The sequence below is a fragment of the Schistocerca nitens genome, chromosome 8 (assembly GCF_023898315.1).
Source record: "Schistocerca nitens isolate TAMUIC-IGC-003100 chromosome 8, iqSchNite1.1, whole genome shotgun sequence".
Taxonomy (NCBI): Eukaryota; Metazoa; Arthropoda; class Insecta; order Orthoptera; family Acrididae; genus Schistocerca; species Schistocerca nitens.
Genome location: NC_064621.1, coordinates 206,400,739 through 206,420,421, shown reverse-complemented (window position 1 = coordinate 206,420,421; position 19,683 = coordinate 206,400,739). Strand labels below are relative to the sequence as shown.

General features: G+C 44.6%; 1 protein-coding gene across 1 annotated transcript in view; it reads right to left on the bottom strand.

Annotated features, from left to right (window-relative positions):
- LOC126199488 (lutropin-choriogonadotropic hormone receptor-like) overlaps positions 1–19,683 on the bottom strand; it is a 648,355-nt gene that overhangs the window by 23,118 nt on the left and 605,554 nt on the right. The window contains exon 13 of the mRNA XM_049936410.1: positions 5,959–6,251. Within this exon, the coding sequence (XP_049792367.1) occupies positions 5,959–6,251 (293 nt within the window). The remainder of the gene's footprint in view (positions 1–5,958; positions 6,252–19,683) is intronic.

The following is a 19,683-nucleotide window of genomic DNA, read 5'->3' as shown; positions in this document are numbered from 1 at the left end:
AGATTGGGACATTGTAAGGACGCTGATGATCGCTTACTTGACCGCCCCACAAACAAAACATCATCATCATCGTAATCATGTCGTTCGTCCCCGTTTCCAAGTGGTGAGAGATTACAAATAAATTGTGATTTGCAGACATTTGGAAAAGATCAAGTCTCTCACCTACAGTTAATTTCATCGTGCAACATAGACCAAAAAAGCAAATATTCAACTTTCGGTCTTTAAAATCAAGTGTATGCTCAGAATATGAAATGAACATCAGTACTATGTGTGACGGTAGTATCTGTTCCCGAAAGAACAGTTACTGTAGATGATCATGCAGCTTTGCTAGAAATGAAACGATAATTAAATGGACACCCTAGCTGCAAACAGGCGTTGATGTACTTCATTGGGGACATGTTGAAAATGTCTGCCCCGAACGGGACTCGAACCCGGGATCTCCTGCGTACATGGCACACGCTCTATCCATCTGAGCCACCGAGGGCACAGAGTATAGTGCGCCTGCAGGGACTTATCCCTTGCACGCTCCCCGTGAGACCCACATTCCGAACATGTCCAAACCACTACATTCGTAGTGCGCCTAATAGATGTTTGCCCATCATACTCATTACTCGTGGCAGATTAATCTACCAAGTCCCGTACGAGCTCGGGCATAGCGTGTGCGATCGCATCAGTACATTCTTAGACCGAAGTAAAAGAAAATGGAAGACACGTCTAAAATGTAATTAAAAGAATGTATAAAAGTGAAAGGGCCATCGACATAGGTATGCATATGCTCGAGGGTTGCAGAGGCGTACACATATCAGCAGAGCCAATGTAGAATAATGTAGTAATAATTTGTTAAGGTCGGTATAGCTGTAGTTAAATGGAAAACATAGAGCTCTCCCAAGGCAGTCAATAGCAGCTGTAGTAGGTCGATTCCGGCTCACAGAAGAACATATTCCAGTGATAAAGTGTTTGCAGCGTGAAGACACGTAGGGTTATTTCTGTCCGAAGGACGTTCCTATAATGCCGCAAGTCGGTTCAGTAAATAGTGAATGCTGATCAGAAGGCACAGTAAGCTTGTTTTAGCAAAATACTCAGGCAGTTAAAGATATATCTTGATACTGACGTCACTGTATCTCACAGCATCGTTTAAGTAGCGAAGAAATAGTAAGGCTCCCTATGGAGGGGTACTTCGTATGGAGGGATATGTCATACGTGATTTCTATGCAAGGATTTTGTTGCAGAAAGGAAGAGTGGCCATTTATGTCAAAGGTAATATCTCATTTAAAATACTGAGAACATCAAAACACTGTAAAACCTAATATTTGAAGGCTGTACAGAAGATTGTGAATTTTCAAAGGAAAGTGTTTCATTATAGGGCACTACAGATTTCCTAGTCCAAATTACACGATTTTCCTCTCCAGTACTGACGCTCTGTTAGGCTTGGTTTTTAAGGAAGATAAGAAGCAGATTTTGTGTCGGGATCTCAAAATTATCTTTCTGAATGATTCTCCAGAGAAAGGAATTTTATTGGTTATACCTGAATCATACAGCCTGACGCAAAGAGAATTCTTCCAAACTAGATTTCAATGAAACAGCAGCACGTTCTATAGACACTATCTTCATAGGTTGTTTTCTAGTTCATGCCCGATATGTAAGAAAAATTAGTAACAGACTGTTAGACCATGATACACACACACAGCAATAGGGAAAGGTATCAAAACACAGTCATATCTGAAGACAGTGAACAAAAGATTTACAGATACGGGCCCACAAGCAATGCAAAGATCTAAAGCCAATCTCGAAGGAGAAACAAGGTAAGAAGTCTAGCATACAGACAATTTGAAGGGTAAATATAACAAATTTCTTCAAATATTTATCACGTTTTTTGATAGCTCTTTCTCATTAAAAATACACTCCTGGAAATGGAAAAAAGAACACATTGACACCGGTGTGTCAGACCCACCATACTTGCTCCGGACACTGCGAGAGGGCTGTACAAGCAATGATCACACGCACGGCACAGCGGACACACCAGGAACCGCGGTGTTGGCCGTCGAATGGCGCTAGCTGCGCAGCATTTGTGCACCGCCGCCGTCAGTGTCAGCCAGTTTGCCGTGGCATACGGAGCTCCATCGCAGTCTTTAACACTGGTAGCATGCCGCGACAGCGTGGACGTGAACCGTATGTGCAGTTGACGGACTTTGAGCGAGGGCGTATAGTGGGCATGCGGGAGGACGGGTGGACGTACCGCCGAATTGCTCAACACGTGGGGCGTGAGGTCTCCACAGTACATCGATGTTGTCGCCAGTGGTCGGCGGAAGGTGCACGTGCCCGTCGACCTGGGACCGGACCGCAGCGACGCACGGATGCACGCCAAGACCGTAGGATCCTACGCAGTGCCGTAGGGGACCGCACCGCCACTTCCCAGCAAATTAGGGACACTGTTGCTCCTGGGGTATCGGCGAGGACCATTCGCAACCGTCTCCATGAAGCTGGGCTACGGTCCCGCACACCGTTAGGCCGTCTTCCGCTCACGCCCCAACATCGTGCAGCCCGCCTCCAGTGGTGTCGCGACAGGCGTGAATGGAGGGACGAATGGAGACGTGTCGTCTTCAGCGATGAGAGTCGCTTCTGCCTTGGTGCCAATGATGGTCGTATGCGTGTTTGGCGCCGTGCAGGTGAGCGCCACAATCAGGACTGCATACGACCGAGGCACACAGGGCCAACACCCGGCATCATGGTGTGGGGAGCGATCACCTACACTGGCCGTACACCACTGGTGATCGTCGAGGGGACACTGAATAGTGCACGGTACATCCAAACCGTTATCGAACCCATCGTTCTACCATTCCTAGACCGGCAAGGGAACTTGCTGTTCCAACAGGACAATGCACGTCCGCATGTATCCCGTGCCACCCAACGTGCTCCAGAAGGTGTAAGTCAACTACCCTGGCCAGCAAGATCTCCGGATCTGTCCCCCATTGAGCATGTTTGGGACTGGATGAAGCGTCGTCTCACGCGGTCTGCACGTCCAGCACGAACGCTGGTCCAACTGAGGTGCCAGGTGGAAATGGCATGGCAAGCCGTTCCACAGGACTACATCCAGCATCTCTACGATCGTCTCCATGGGAGAATAGCAGCCTGCATTGCTGCGAAAGGTGGATATACACTGTACTAGTGCCGACATTGTGCATGCTCTGTTGCCTGTGTCTATGTGCCTGTGGTTCTGTCAGTGTGATCATGTGATGTATCTGACCCCAGGAATGTGTCAATAAAGTTTCCCCTTCCTGGGACAATGAATTCACGGTGTTCTTATTTCAAGTTCCAGGAGTGTAATTGCAGTGAATCATGCAGTACTAATAAGCAAGTGATATTGAAAACTAATGGTGTTAGAACATTATTTAGAAGAAATCTGGAGCTGCGTCACAATCTGAATGACAATCAGAGCCCGGTAACAGAATTTCACTACAGACAATGCTACGTAATGTTGAGGAATGTCGTTAGACAGGCTACAACAATGCTTTACACCAAGAGAATGAATAATTGTCAGATCAAAATAAAAGCTGTGTGGTCACTTGTGAAAGAAATGTCAAGCCAGAATGTGGGTGGTCAATGTAATATACCTCTCTAGTATGATAACGAACTTTTAGTCATCCCTCAGAGATGAGAAAAATATTATTACTCGCTTGTGATCGATAGTTGGCACGTTAAATAAAAATTTTATTGGCACAGGTAAATATGCAGAACTATTGAAAGCTGGTGTTTCGAGACAACTACGTCATATGAAAGTACAGGAAACAAGGAGTCCCATGTTAACACAGTGGATGTACTATTGTTCCTTAGAGTATAGAGTGCGATGGCAGACATGAACTGTCTCAGACTGAGTTATGTAAAAGATTAAATGTAATCGGTTAATGGCCGAAACAGGAATAATATTGGATAAAAAAATGAAAGCATTTGCATTGTAATCATTTTGCAGTTCTCCATCTCGTGCATCTTATACTGTTATCTTTAAGAAATTTTATTTAAGCTTGCCTGGAGTTTGACTTTCAATTTGCCTGACTCCTGCTTCCCTGAATGCTTGCAAAACCTTCTGCATAAGAACAATATGTTCTGACCATGTGATAGTGACAATCAGCAAGTCATCATGTGATTTGCCCTAGAAGCTATTGGCCATGGACTTTATCTAGAACTGCAAAATACAGCGTGTCCCAAAGACACACTGACAAGCTTTGGGGACAAGTTCCTTACACAAAAACAAGAAAAAAATGTTTAGTAAACATGGGCTCTAAAATGCGTAACTTAAGAGCTATGAGCAATTCTTCAGCTATGATACTATGAAATATATCTCTTCTACTTCAACTCTTTGCCTTCCGTGTTTTGGGAGGAGGTTTCTGTACCAAAACAAGAAAACTCACACTTGTTCAGTAGAAGAGATGTATTTCATTAGACTCCATGTTTACTCGACTTGCTTTTTCCTTGGTTTGGTCCATACAACTTCCTTCCAAATATGGAAAGCGAAGTTATTGCAGTGGAAGAGATCTGTTTCATAGTATCAAACATGAACAACTGCTCATAGCTCTTAATGTATGCATTTAAGGTCCATGTTTACTAGGCTTCTTTTCTTGTTTCATTGTAAGGAACCTACCCCAAAGCTTGTCGGCAGTTTTTTGGGACACCTTCTGTTTACCCTATTCAACAGAGGATAAGACCATAAATAAGTAATTTCAGCTGGAAAATACGAATGCAGTATCCTTTCAAGAAATTACTTTCCTATGTAATTTGCCAGTAAGAAACTCTTAGGCGAATGCTGCTCAGAAATTTTATGTTGTGAAATTTATGTAAATGCTGTTCTAGGTTTTGAGGTCTAGTCCTTGCAGATACCAAACATTTGTTGATGCCTCTGGTGTCGAGTGATAATCGTATTTTTCAACTGGCTTTGTCGCTACAGGTAATTGGCAAGCATACTGAGTTTTTCGTTGGTCTGCCTCCTCCCCCCCCCCCTCCTCCCTAGTGTAACATCTTTCGAAACGCCTGACTATTTTCCTCAAGGGATTGAATATGTAAAACGCCCCTTATATTCTTCTTTGAGTAATTTAAGTGTTTACTCAAGTTTATACCAATCGGAGGAATGAAAAGGTTTCGTTGCATGAGATACAAAGGTGGCTACTAAACTGAAACAAGTGCGTAAACCAATCTGCAGACTGCATCCTATAAGCATAGGGAACTATTTTTTAACTGGCTGAGAAAAAACGATTTCGCTTTGTCTTTTGATTTTTGAGACCATTCCAGATCACTTGGTAACATTCAAGAAAGCCATAAAGATTATCTGCCCTAACTTATTTCCGAAAGTACCTGGTGCATGCACCTCATGTCTTATACGCCCTTATAATCCACAACGGGATAGTGGAATGTTGTATAACATTTTCTCTCTGAAGAATTCTAGAACATTCTGGTTCCAGAAGATTCTTGAAACTTTTTTTATACCGTTTTATACCACTCTGGAGCACTGTAGAGCGCCATTGAACCACAAGATTCTATAATATCCCTAAACATTCTGTTTTGGACATTTAACACAGAAACATTTCGGCCAATTTCAGTTGTTTTTTCACTCTATTCCCAGCTCCTTGACTGGAGTCTGTCAATGGAATGCCAGGTTTGACTCCCATGTTTTAGTAACTAACCCACTAACCCATGCAATTCCAACCGACATCTTCTTCATGGACGAGGGATGGAGGGCTACCACATCTAACCCACAAGGGGCTGACTACGAGGTTAGGTTGTGGAGCTATAGCGGCACGCAGAGACAAACTACGCTGGGACTTACGTATATCATCAACTGCAAATGACTTAAGTACATCAATATATACTTATTTTCCCAGCGCCGGGAATTCTAGACTATATTCTCAGGTTTCGATGAGGAATTTAGCAAATGCGGTTGCAGTGCTTAGTGCTGTGTGCTGCACTCACGGAACTGAGGCCAGATGTCAGTCAGGCTGGAGTTCCAGAGGCTCATGTCGAACTCGGAATCCTCGGGGAAGATGACGGCGTCCTTGAGGGGTGGCTTGGGCGGCAGGTCGGGTGGCAGCAGAGGCAGGAAGGCGCAGCAGTGGTAGGCGTAGGCCAGCATCAGCCGCTGCACGCGCGGGAACCGTTCCGGTGGCGGGAACTCCCGCAGCTCGGGGTTGTTGAACACCTTCAGCACCAGCAGCCGCTCCAGCCCGGCCGTCGGCAGCACAGGGAACGTGTTCTCACCCAGGTTCCTGTTGAAGACGCAACAGGTGTTGAGATTTGTGAAGATGGTTCGATAAACTCTCTGCCAGGCACTTAAATGTGATCCGCAAAGTATCCACGTAGATGCAGATGTAGGGGTGTTAAGCAGGGTACATTGGTGATGACAGCATGCAAGGCCATATACAATGATCAGCTAAAACATTACGACCTTTGCGCACTGGAAGATTGGATGCCTCGTGGTGGTGTTGCGGGCACTTGACGCAGTAAGAAAAGCATGTAAGCCGAGCAGAAGCTGATGGGGGACTACGCTAGCGAAGTTATGCTCTGCGAATGGAGAAATCTTCTGAGCCAAGCGACTTTGCCAAGGGGCAGATTATTATTATGCGCAGCCTGTGAACGAGTACCTCAAAAACGGCGAAGCTGGTCGAATGTTCACGTTCTACTGTCAATGAACCTCTACTGAAACTGGTAGAAGAACACCGAAACTACCACTACGCCTTAAATGGTTGGAGGTCCTCGACTCTTCACAGAACGTGGGCTTGTCTGCCTTATAAAGTAGGGTATACGGTGATCTGTGGCACCTCTGGCAAAAGAGCCAAATGTTGGTGGATGCACATGTGTTTCGGAGCACACCATTCAGCGCACATCGTTGAACAAGGGGCTTCGCAGCAGACGACCATTCGTGTTCACGTGTTGGCCCAACGACATCGTCAGTTACGATTGTAGTGGTCTTGGGATCATCTAGGTTGGACCATGCATCACTGGAATGCTCGTCGGACGAATCACGTTTTTGCTACACCAAGTCCTTGGTCGTCTAAACAAACGACGGCATCTAGGCGAACGGCTGACGGAACGTGCACCGCAACACGGACGAAGGCTGGTGGGAGCAGTATTATGCTATTGCAGTGGTTCGAGGAGTATAATAGTGAACTCGCATTAATGCCTTGGCCACCAAATTTCCATCTGGGTCGCTATCTAGTGCCATCACTGCGTATGCAAATCAGGGCCAGTTATTTGCAGGAAGTACATGACTTGTGCGTAGACACCTGGTACCATAAAGCTCCACAAATATACCAACGAATTGCAGAATCGATGATACGCAGAATCGGTGATACATTGCGTTACAAAGATAACCCGACACGCTATAAAGCAGATGGTCATAATATTTTATCTCGCCAGTCTGTTACATGTGATGGCGTCAGTAGCATAGTACTGGGCTCCATAGCTGACGTCGTTAGTGCATTCATGTGCGGCGCCACTGTTTCGGAATTAGGCGGTTCGAATCCTGGAGGTGGAATAATTTTTCATTGTGGAAAATAGTGGTGTACATTACTTGATGCCTAGAAGTTGCGCCAAGTGCACTGGTTACCTTCATCCATGATCACAAGTCACCTCAAGGTGCGTGACTGTACACGAGAGGATCACGTTTCGTGCCGGCTCCGTCTTCACTGTTCCAGTCGGGAACGGTGCGTTGGAAGAACGGCTGTTGCTAAGCTTCCTTGTGAGTTATAAGCTCTCTAATTGTCGCCAACTTTTTTCTTTTCTTTCGCGATATGAACGTCCGGTTTACCCTTCTAGGAAACACGCTCTCGGAATTTTAACAACAAACTACACCACGCCGCACAATGTCTCTCTTGTAGCGGCTAGTCCGGAACCGCGCGACTGTTACGATCGCAGGTTCGAATCCTGTTGCGGGCATGGATGTCCTTAGGTTAGGTAGGTTTAAGTAGTTCTAAGTTCTAGGGGACTGATGACCTCAGATGTTAAGTCCCATAGTGCTCAGAGCCATTTGAACCATTTGTAGTGGCTTCCGCTTGAGTTGGATGAGCAGCTGCGCGACTCTCTTGCGCTTACTAAACATAGCTGTGACGAAACTCTTCTTTGGATCTTCTCTTGTTTATCAACCGTATCTGATAAGGGACCCAGGCCAGTGAGCAGAAGTATCTGTCGAACAAGTGTTTTATAAGCTATCTTCTTCGTTAATGGACTGAATTCTTGACTATTGTTCCGCAGAATTTCAGTCTGCCTGCAGCCTCTCCTATCATTATTTTTATGTGCTCGTCCCAGTTTAAATCGCTCTGTATGTATACTCTGAGATCTTTGATAGATGTGTTTCCATTAATGTTTTGGTGTGCAAGTAACCATACGTGGGAAAGGATTAGTTACAAGAAGGGCTTCCGCTCATCCTGTACCACAAACATTCCTAAATCCAGCCTAACATGTCGACCCCATGAAGATACAGTATAAAGACCAGAAAAAAGAAGAAATATGAATAGATGGAACTGAAGATCAAGAAGAGTTCAGATAACTTCAGCAGCCTATTCTAGGATATGACAATGTTTAGGTGTAGCTTCCTGTACGTGCTTAGGAAAGCTGTCTTGAATAACATAATGCTTCACCTTTTGTTCCTGTCATAGTTAAGAGCTTGAGACTTGATCATGGACCGTAGTTTTTTAAAATGTGCTTGTCTTTTTATCTGATCATAAATGACTGCTTATTTTATGCATTTAACTGGTTAGGGATTGTTTACCGATTACTTCAAAAAACGATTCAAATGGCTCTAAGCACTATGGGACTTAACGTCTGACGTCATCAGTCCCCTAGAACTACTGAACCCTAACCTAAGGACATCGCACACATCCATGTCTGAGGCAGGATTTGAACCTGCGACCGTAGCAGCAGCGCTGTTCCGGACTGAAGCGCCCAGAACCGCTCGACCACAGCGGCCGGCTTACCGATTACTTAATTTATAGTTGTTGGGCCTAGAGCGGATGGGCGCCTTATTGCTAGGATGCAATAAAACATTAGCTGTTGTGTTTTATGGATTACTAATGTTTACCTTCGTACCTATGGTTGATATAGTCTCTCGAAGTTTATATGTAGCACACAGGTTGCCAATCTAAGTAGCGTACATTCTACCTGCAGTACATATGCTTCAACATTTGGTGGAGGTTCGTCCGTGACGCAGATTTTTTTATTCGTACGTAACTGCTACGTTACCACTGCACGATACAAGCTCGATGCTGATTCACAATGGTAACACTACGCACCAACTGTATTTTGTCCTACAAGTATTATATTACAGTGTTCACAACTTGTCTGATTATTATCAGTTTATGGTTGTATTACACGTCAGTGGCATTTTCATTAACAATGGAAAATGTAGGATGAATATAACAATTATGAGAAGGAAAGTTGCTACTAACCATATAGCGGAGATTCTGAGTTGCGTATAGACACAACAAGAAGGCTCTCACAGTTAAATCACTACAGTGTGGTTTCAGCTGCCTGAGACCGCAGTCGTGTGTGTGAGTTGCGTTTGCTTGAGAGAGAGAGAGAGAGAGAGAGAGAGAGAGAGAGAGAGAGAGAGAGAGAGTTGGCGAAGGCCTTAACGGCCGAAAGCTTTAATTGTGAGAGTCGTTTCGTTGTGCCTATCTGCGACTCAGCACCTTCGCTATATGGTGAGTAGCAACTTTCCTTCTCACAATTGATATTTTCGTTATATTTATATGAAATATCTTTCTTCGCTAGTTTAATGTGCAATCTGTGTGATACTGGATCCATTCCACCTACTTCCCTACCTCTTTTCACTTTCATGTTCATAATATACCGATACCTATCGGAGGAACCTAGTAAATCTGTGCCTTTAATACTCTGTGGTCATAGTAAAACTTTCCCTATTTTTAACACGTTATAACACGGAAAATAATTACCATACGAGTACCAAACTTGGTAGCTATAATATCCAGAGTATGAGGTGCATGATTTCCATGCGTCACTGCGCCACCGTCCACTTCCAACTATGGGCATCAGGTGCCGTGATGAGTCATCGTGATTCATAGTCTCACACACCTGACCAGTCGCAGTTGACTTGTTGACGTGTCACCATGAGCTTGGACGAAATGAGCAGGACACTGTTGGTGAAGCTCTATTATCAAAACAGCAGTAATGCTGCAGCTGTACTTCGAGAATATCGAGGGCTGGAAGGATCACGGAAAAGTTCTCTTTCTGCACCTGCTGTACGGAGCGTAATGAAGAAATTCGAATCAACTGGAAATCTGGGCGTCGCTCCGGGAAGAGGCCGGCGACCGGTTGCACCACAGGTGGTTGATGAAATCGCTGTTGCTACGGCAGACAACGCCGGGCGCAATTACCGATCGTCGGACTGTGCGCGCTGTGTCACGACACTTGAACGGCCCGTGGTCCACTGTACGGAAGGTTCTCCGAAACATTCCCAAATCGTATCCGTACAAGATCCATATCGTACAGCAGCTTGCACCAAAGGACTCACAACGACGTGTTCATTTTGTTCTCCACTTTCTCGCAATTATGGAAGTTGACGAGGGCTGGCCCTGGACCATCCTATAGACAGACGAAGCTCATTTTTCTCTGGCGGGTGAGGTGAGCACACGGAATTGCCGAGTGTGGGGATCTTCACCTCCAATCACTGTGCGTGAAGTGCCTGTGCATGGTGAACGTCTCACCGTAATGTGTGGTACCACGGCTACGTTCATCATCTTTTTGTCATTGGCCCATTCTTTTATGAATAGATTGGCACTCAAAGATTAAAGATGAGCATTGTGACTGGCCAGCGTTATTACGATATGCTTCGCCAGCATGTCATACCCGTCCTGCAGGTGAGAGAGGCTGGTCCCGGCGGAGGTTCGAGTCCTCCGTCGGGCATGAGTGTGTGTGTTTGTCCTTAGAGTAATTTTTGTTAAGCAGTGTGTAAGCTTAGGGACTGGTAACCTTAGCAGTTAAGTCCCATAAGATTTCACAGACACACACACACACACACATCACAGGTGAGAGACACATTGAACTCAACAGTTTTCATGCAAGATAGGGCCCCACCGCACAGTCTCGTGAAGTTCACCCGCTTTTCGAAACACATCCGGAAACGATCGAATTATCTGCCGATCTTTTCCAAATGATTAGACGGCTCGATCACCTGGTCTCACTCCCTCTGATTTCTGATTGTGGGGCTACCTGCAAGACAGGGTTTACCAGGCGGAACTTCCAAACATGTGCTGATCTGCGCAGCATATCTAGAAAAGTAGACAGCATACCCACGGACATGCTCCGTTCTGCTGTGCAGAATGCAATCCTGCCCCTTCAGCCTCTGCTGGAGACTAATGGGCGCCATACTGAGCCCCTTTTTAGCAGTAAAGATACCGGTATCTGATGATATGATTACCGTAACACCATATTAAAAGTGTTTCAATTGAATTAATTCTGTATTATTTTTCATCTTCATGTCCTTGACATTGATGGTACCAAGTTTTGTATTCGTACCGTCATTAGTTTACGTGTTATAACGTGTAAAACAGGGAAAGTTTAATTACAACCATCCAGTATTTACATGCCTACATGGCCATTATCGTTTCATATGAATAGTCTTTGTATGTAAGGTATTGTGCGCCAGAGTTCTGGATACTTCTTACTGTGGACCAAATTTGTTTCATATAGGAACTTAGGTTTATATTAGCTTTTCAGAATATTCTGAACATTTGACAAACACTAGATACGATCCGTTAGAAGTACTTGCTTGACAATTGACCACTATGGACCACGGTGGGTCAAAAACCAATGTTTGCTCTTATTTTAACACCCAGTTTCCCACTTTTATTTATACTGCATTTGAAGAATTCAGTTGAGTCTAAATTTCCCGAACATCACATTCATTTTTTTGATAAAAATAGTTTCATTTTAAAGAAAAGGTTTCATTTAATCTTTTTCACCCAGAAACAAAGGATCGATAGGAAGATACAATATTGGAAAACGAATTTTCTTTGGTAGGGTAGGGGCGACGGCGGTAAAACTTAAATTATAAATCTGTTACGAAAACTAAATTAGCCCGCCAAGCACACTATAAGGTAAAGCCGATGTCAGCTGGAGATTTTTTTGAATACCACAGTGCTTTACAAGGCATCGTCCTATTGGAGGTGCTATATCACTGGCTTTCTCCGACCTTTTAACTGAGTTACAAAGCCAGTTATAGGGGGACCTGCACTTTAACGTGGATCCGAACCACGATAGAACTTGGCATTGTTTCACATCAACGAACATTGCTAAAAGTGAAAGTCTTGATAAATGGCAGATTAAAATTCTAGGACTGTTTGTGGATCGAACATGTGATTTACGGATTCGTGGTCTATCACCCTTACCACTGAGCCACTGTTTTGAAAATAAATGGAAATAATAAATAATGTTTTACAAGGATGTCAGAAATAATGCTTTAAATCGAGATGATCGAGATGTTGTAGTTATTTTCACAAAAAACTGAGGAAACGGTCCATGAGTACAAATGTGGACTGTAGTTTTGTAGCGGGCTTCAGATTAATGTTAGTACCCGAATGAACTGTATACTATAAACTCTATGATCAGAAAGATGTGTCGCATATATTCAACAAACTCTTACATGTTTAGCTAATGTGTGTACCGGTGTTTCGTAGTTTTATTTGTTTGTCATGTACTCTGATGCATGGAACGTAATAAAACTCCGTGATGCTGTTGTCTTACAGAATATCAAGTTTTCGACAAACTGCTTCTTTTCTGTTAGTCCAAGATGTCATTCGACGCAGTACTAAGGGGCATGTGATCGCCTCTCAACTACGGCGGTGTTACTTCACCACCAAGCAACTTCAACGTTTTCCTCATGAAACGAAATAGGCCATTTTCATTTCTTGTTAGTTGTTCTGAAGTCAAATCAAGATACTTCGAGTGAAAATCAACAGGAAACTTTGGCTGGCAGTTCATAAGGAAATCCAAAAATATTTAGACAAAACTTTCATGTCATGTAACGAATGACTTCTCTCTTTAAGAAACTAAAAAATCTGGCCGAAGAGGCATTGAAGGCCCAACGGTACCGACCGGCCGCCGTGTCAAATGGTTCAAATAGCTCTGAGCACTATGGGACTTAACATCTGAGGTCATCATCATCAGTCCCCCAGAATTTAGAACTACTTAAAGCTAACTAACTTAAGGACAACACACACATCCATGCCCAAGGCAGGATTCGAACCTGCGACCGTAGCGGTCGCGCGGTATCTGCCTGAAGCGCCTAGAACCGCTCGGCCACACCGGTCGGCGCTGCCGTGTCATCCTCAGCCCACTGGATGCGCATACGGAAGGGCATGTGGTCAGCACACGGTTATCCCCGACGTATGTCAGTTCACGTGGATAAATGCAAGATAATATTGATACGATCAAAGTTTTCCATTACGAAATTAATGGTAAAATTGTGCAACTTGTTTAACTGTTTCAATATTTACGGTTAATACCAAGAAGCTATAGGATCTAGGAAGACCACATAATATCAGCAGTATTGAAGCGCATGGAAAACTATTTAATTAAAACAGACAAGGGAAGTGAAGAACCACCGCATACAAGATTCTATTAGGGCAAATTGTATACTACTGCTCTAAAGTTTAGAGTTCGTATGACTAGAGTCGAGGGACATGAAAGGGAGCAGTGGTTGGGGAGGGCGTGAGACAGGGTTGCAGCCTCTCCCCGATGTTATTCAATCTGTATATTGAGCAAGCAGTAAAGGAAACAAAAATTCGGAGAAGGTATTAAAATCCATGTAGAAGAAATAAAAACTTTGAAGTTCGCCGATGACATTGTAATTTGGTCAGAGACAGCAAAGGACTTGGAAGAGCAGTTGAACGGAATGAACAGTGTCTTGAAAGGAGGATATAAGATGAACATCAACAAAAGCAAAACGAAGATAATGGAATGTATTCGAATTAAATCGGGTGATGCTGAGGGAATTAGATTAGGAAATGAGACACTTAAAGTAGTAAAGGAGTTCTGCTATTTGGGGACTGCTACGGTCGCAGGTTCGAATCCTGCCTCGGGCATGGATGTATGTGATGTCCTTAGGTTAGTTAGGTTTAACTAGTTCTAAGTTCTAGGGGACTAATGACCTCAGAAGTTGAGTCTCATAGTGCTCAGAGCCACTTGAGCCATTTAGCTATTTGGGGAGCAACATAACTGATGATGGTCGAAGTAGAGAGGATATAATATGTAGACTGCCAATAGCAAAGAAAGCGTTTCTGAAGAAGAGAAATTTGTCAACATCGAGTATAGATTTAAGTGCCAGGAAGTCGTTTCTGAAAGTACACTCCTGGAAATTGAAATAAGAACACCGTGAATTCATTGTCCCAGGAAGGGGAAACTTTATTGACACATTCCTGGGGTCAGATACATCACATGATCACACTGACAGAACCACAGGCACATAGACACAGGCAACAGAGCATGCACAATGTCGGCACTAGTACAGTGTATATCCACCTTTCGCAGCAATGCAGGCTGCTATACTCCCATGGAGACGATCGTAGAGATGCTGGATGTAGTCCTGTGGAACGGCTTGCCATGCCATTTCCACCTGGCGCCTCAGTTGGACCAGCGTTCGTGCTGGACGTGCAGACCGCGTGAGACGACGCTTCATCCAGTCCCAAACATGCTCAATGGGGGACAGATCCGGAGATCTTGCTGGCCAGGGTAGTTGACTTACACCTTCTAGAGCACGTTGGGTGGCACGGGATACATGCGGACGTGCATTGTCCTGTTGGAACAGCAAGTTCCCTTGCCGGTCTAGGAATGGTAGAACGATGGGTTCGATGACGGTTTGGATGTACCGTGCACTATTCAGTGTCCCCTCGACGATCACCAGTGGTGTACGGCCAGTGTAGGAGATCGCTCCCCACACCATGATGCCGGGTGTTGGCCCTGTGTGCCTCGGTCGTATGCAGTCCTGATTGTGGCGCTCATCTGCACGGCGCCAAACACGCATACGACCATCATTGGCACCAAGGCAGAAGCGACTCTCATCGCTGAAGACGACACGTCTCCATTCGTCCCTCCATTCACGCCTGTCGCGACACCACTGGAGGCGGGCTGCACGATGTTGGGGCGTGAGCGGAAGACGGCCTAACGGTGTGCGGGACCGTAGCCCAGCTTCATGGAGACGGTTGCGAATGGTCCTCGCCGATACCCCAGGAGCAACAGTGTCCCTAATTTGCTGGGAAGTGGCGGTGCGGTCCCCTACGGCACTGCGTAGGATCCTACGGTCTTGGCGTGCATCCGTGCGTCGCTGCGGTCCGGTCCCAGGTCGACGGGCACGTGCACCTTCCGCCGACCACTGGCGACAACATCGATGTACTGTGGAGACCTCACGCCCCACGTGTTGAGCAATTCGGCGGTACGTCCACCCGGCCTCCCGCATGCCCACTATACGCCCTCGCTCAAAGTCCGTCAACTGCACATACGGTTCACGTCCACGCTGTCGCGGCATGCTACCAGTGTTAAAGACTGCGATGGAGCTCCGTATGCCACGGCAAACTGGCTGACACTGACGGCGGCGGTGCACAAATGCTGCGCAGCTATCGCCATTCGACGGCCAACACCGCGGTTCCTGGTGTGTCCGCTGTGCCGTGCGTGTGATCATTGCTTGTACAGCCCTCTCGCAGTGTCCGGAGCAAGTATGGTGGGTCTGACACACCGGTGTCAATGTGTTCTTTTTTCCATTTCCAGGAGTGTATTTGTATGAAGTGTAGCCATGTGCGGAAGTGAAACATGGACGATAAATAGTTTGGACAAGAAGAGAATAGAAGCTTTCCAAATGCGGTGCTACAGAAGAAAGCTGAAGATTAGATGGGTTGATCACATAACTTACGAGGAAGTATTGAATAGAATTGGGGAGGAGTTTGTGGCACAACTCGACAAGAAGAAGGGACCGGTTCGTAGGACATGTTCTGAGGCATCAAGGGATCACAGATTTAGCATTTGAGGGCAGTGTGGAGGGTAAAAATGATAGAGAGAGACCAAGAGAAGAATACACTAAGCAGGTTCAGAAGGATGTAGGTTGCAGTAAGTACTGGCAGATGAAGAAGCTTGCACAGGGTAGAGTAGCATGGAGAGCTGCATCAAACCAGTCTCATGACTGGAGACCACAACAACAACAACAACATGGCTAGACATAATAGAAGACAACGAGTAAATTTAGAAACACGTTGTTAGAGTTGTAATGGGTCGGAGTAGCCCTCATAGAAGATAAAGTGGGATGCACACTCAGCCGTGCAATGTATGGTGATTTGCAGCAGATAGCAGACAGCGACCACTCTGCTGAGTCCACGGCGTATTTCATTACGGAATTATGAGAACACAAGGCATATAAACAATTTTACTCTCAATACTCGAATGGAACAGAACCGAAAAACACTAAACTATAGTTTGATGTGGCGTCTGTCGGATCCTGTGTGCTATCTTGCATAATATATGAGAGCTCACTGAATAAAATATTAGTCTCCGTTAAAAGAGCACGTTGGCCGCCTTGAAGCGCTGTATGTGGTGTATCACTGGACGCAAGCAATCACGTTGCTCCCATTCGCTCACGTAAGCCGTGGCAGTGAAATAGTGTATTGGTGCCAGTCGGTTTCATGGAATCAATGTAGCAAGGCAGATCGAGGTGCTGACGTAACAGAATGGCCGAGAGGCTATCGTCTTCGAACGTGCCCATCAAGTCGCCCATTTCCTGGAGTATCAGTGCGGACCGTACGAAGTGTCTACAGTAAAAATAGCTCAGGCCCGAGGAGGACTCGCACACTGGCGATTCCGTACAATCTTAATTATGTAAATAGACAGATCAACCACTCAAGAAATGTAGAATATTCACGATTTTTGCCTGTTATCGATATTGATACTGGCAAGAATCCGTCCCAGGAATTATAAGTCATTCGAAAACGTTAATTTCAAATTTGAAGCAGGATAACAAATAACGACGACCAACAACGAAGCGCTCGGATTAAAAAGATTGCTAGACAGGGATATAACCTTTCGCCCACACTGTTCAAACTATACGTCGAAGAAGCACTGATAGAACTAAGAGGAAGATTCGAAATTGGAATTAAAATTTTAGGTGAAAGGATGTCAATTATAAAATTCGCTGATGACATTGCAGCCCTCAGTGAAAGTGAAGAAGAATTACAGGATCTGCTGAACTCAATGAAAGGTATAACGAGTACAGAATATTGACTGAAAGTAAACAGAAGAAACACAAAAGTAATTAGAAGTAGCAAAACCTGAGAACAGCGACAAACTTAACATCAGGATTGATAGTCACGAGGTAGGTGAGGTTAAGGTATTCTGCTACCTAGGCAGCAAAATAACCAATGACGGACGGAGCAAGGAGGACATCAAAAGCAGACTAACACTGACAAAATGGGCATTCCTGACCAAGGAAAGTCTACTAGTATCAAAGATAGTCCTCGATTTGGTGACGAAATTGCTGAAAACTTGCGTTTGGAATACAGCATTGTATGGTAGGGAAACATGGACTGTGGGAAAACCGGAACAGAAGAGAACTGAGGCAATTGAGATGTGATGCTACAGAAGATTATTGAAAATTAGGTGGACTGATAAGGTAAGGAATGAAGAGGTTCAACGCAGAATCGAAGAGGAAAGGAAGATGTGGAAAACACTGACAAGGAGAAGGGACAGCATAAAATGTAAATGTCGTGTGACTATGACCTCCCATTGGGTAGACCGTTCACCGGGTGCAAGTCTTTCGATTTGACGCCACTTCGGCGCATTGCGTGTCGATGAGGATAATATGATGTTATTAGGATAACACAACATCCAGTTCCTGAGCGGAGAAAAGCTCCGACCCAGCCGGGAATCGAACCCGGGACCTGAGAATTGATATTCTGTCGCGCTGACCACTCAGCTGCCGGGGGCGGACAGGGACAGGATGATAGGAAATCTGTTAAAACATCAGGCAATAACTTCCATGGTACTAAAGTAAGCTGTAGAGGGTAAAACCTGTAGACAAAGATAAAAATTGGATTACAGGCAGCGCATAAATGAGGACGCAGGTTGCAAGTGCTACTCTGAGATGAAGAGGTTGCCACATGAGAGCAATAAGTGGCAGGCTGCATCAAACCCGTCAGAAGACTGATGACTAAAAGAAAAGTGTAATATAATTAAAAATAGCAGTTTTATGATTCTTTTTCTTTACTCTGAAACCTTTGTTCTTGCCAAATTTTATGATTCTACGTCAAGGAGAAGTATCCTATAGATTTCAAAGAGTGAGTTTGGGACTATCAAAGTATGTGACATAAATAACAGTGTATTTTGATTGCATTGACTTAGAAGCCTAACATTTTTACAGCGCCAAAGTACAATAGACCTCAGTATGTGATATAAATTTCAACTTGACACGTTCGTCCGTTCATGTATAAAGGGGTCGTAAAAGTTTTTTTTTTTCTTGTGATACACTTACGAATTAACAATTCCGAATTTTTCTCTTTACTAGTACTGTGAAACTTTTCTTCTTGCTAAATTTCATGATTGTGTACCAACGGGAAGTACGTACAAGTCTTCATGACTGAGTTTGAAAGTGTCAAAATACGTGACATAAATGGCCGTATCTTTTGACGGGACTGACGTTTTGAAGCTAACGTTTATTAAACCTCCAAGAGACCATAGACCTAAATACGTGACATAAATGGCCGTATCTTTTGACGGGACTGACGTTTTGAAGCTAACGTTTATTAAACCTCCAAGAGACCATAGACCTAAATACGTGACATACGTCTACCCATTCCTGAGAAAAGGGGTTTTTAACAGTCCAACAGACAGACAGACTGAGGAAAAAGTTATCCGTTTTTACAGACTGAGAAACGGAGACAGGAACCGGAGACGAGCGTCACACCTTAACAGCGACAGTCAAGTTAAAACGCGGCAGGAATTGCTACTGTCCGCGAATACGGACCAAGTAATAAAGGTTACATAGCACCTTTGGCGAGTTCAACATAATGCTTGTTTATATCATACGTGTTTCCCTTTACTTTAAAGCATCTTTCGTAACTGTAACATCACAGTTTCCCTTACAAATCTCTTAATTATAGTTTACCAACGTTAAATAGTGGTAATATAAAGCTGAAAACTGTTAACGATGTCGGAAAGAGATTTGTAAGTAAACACTAAAGATGCTTTAAAATAAATGGCTACGCGTACGGTATAAATATAATTTTTATTACAGTTACAAAACACGATATCCATATTGCCAGGCGACTGTCCCGAAACACTGAACCCATTGGTTAGTCTATCCAACGGCTTCCAGGAGCAGCGAAAATTTTATTTTCAGTATTTCACGTGATTTATGACAGAATTTAAAAATTTAAAATTGCGTCATTGAGCCGTGCGCAGCTCATGTTCATGCCGTTTATTGCTTGTCATCTTGTGTTTACGGTACTGCCGCCTCGTTTCTTATTCGATTTACTGGCGTCACTAAGTTTCTGGCTTGCTTGCCCGTGAGTGACAGCAGCAGCGCTTATCGATAAAATCACTGTCGTATTATCTTTGGAGCGACCGCTAGTATATCCGGGTCGTCGTGTGTCGGGAGTTCAGTCGGGAGGGAGCAGCAGTGACGTCCGGGTACCCATGATTCGCCCG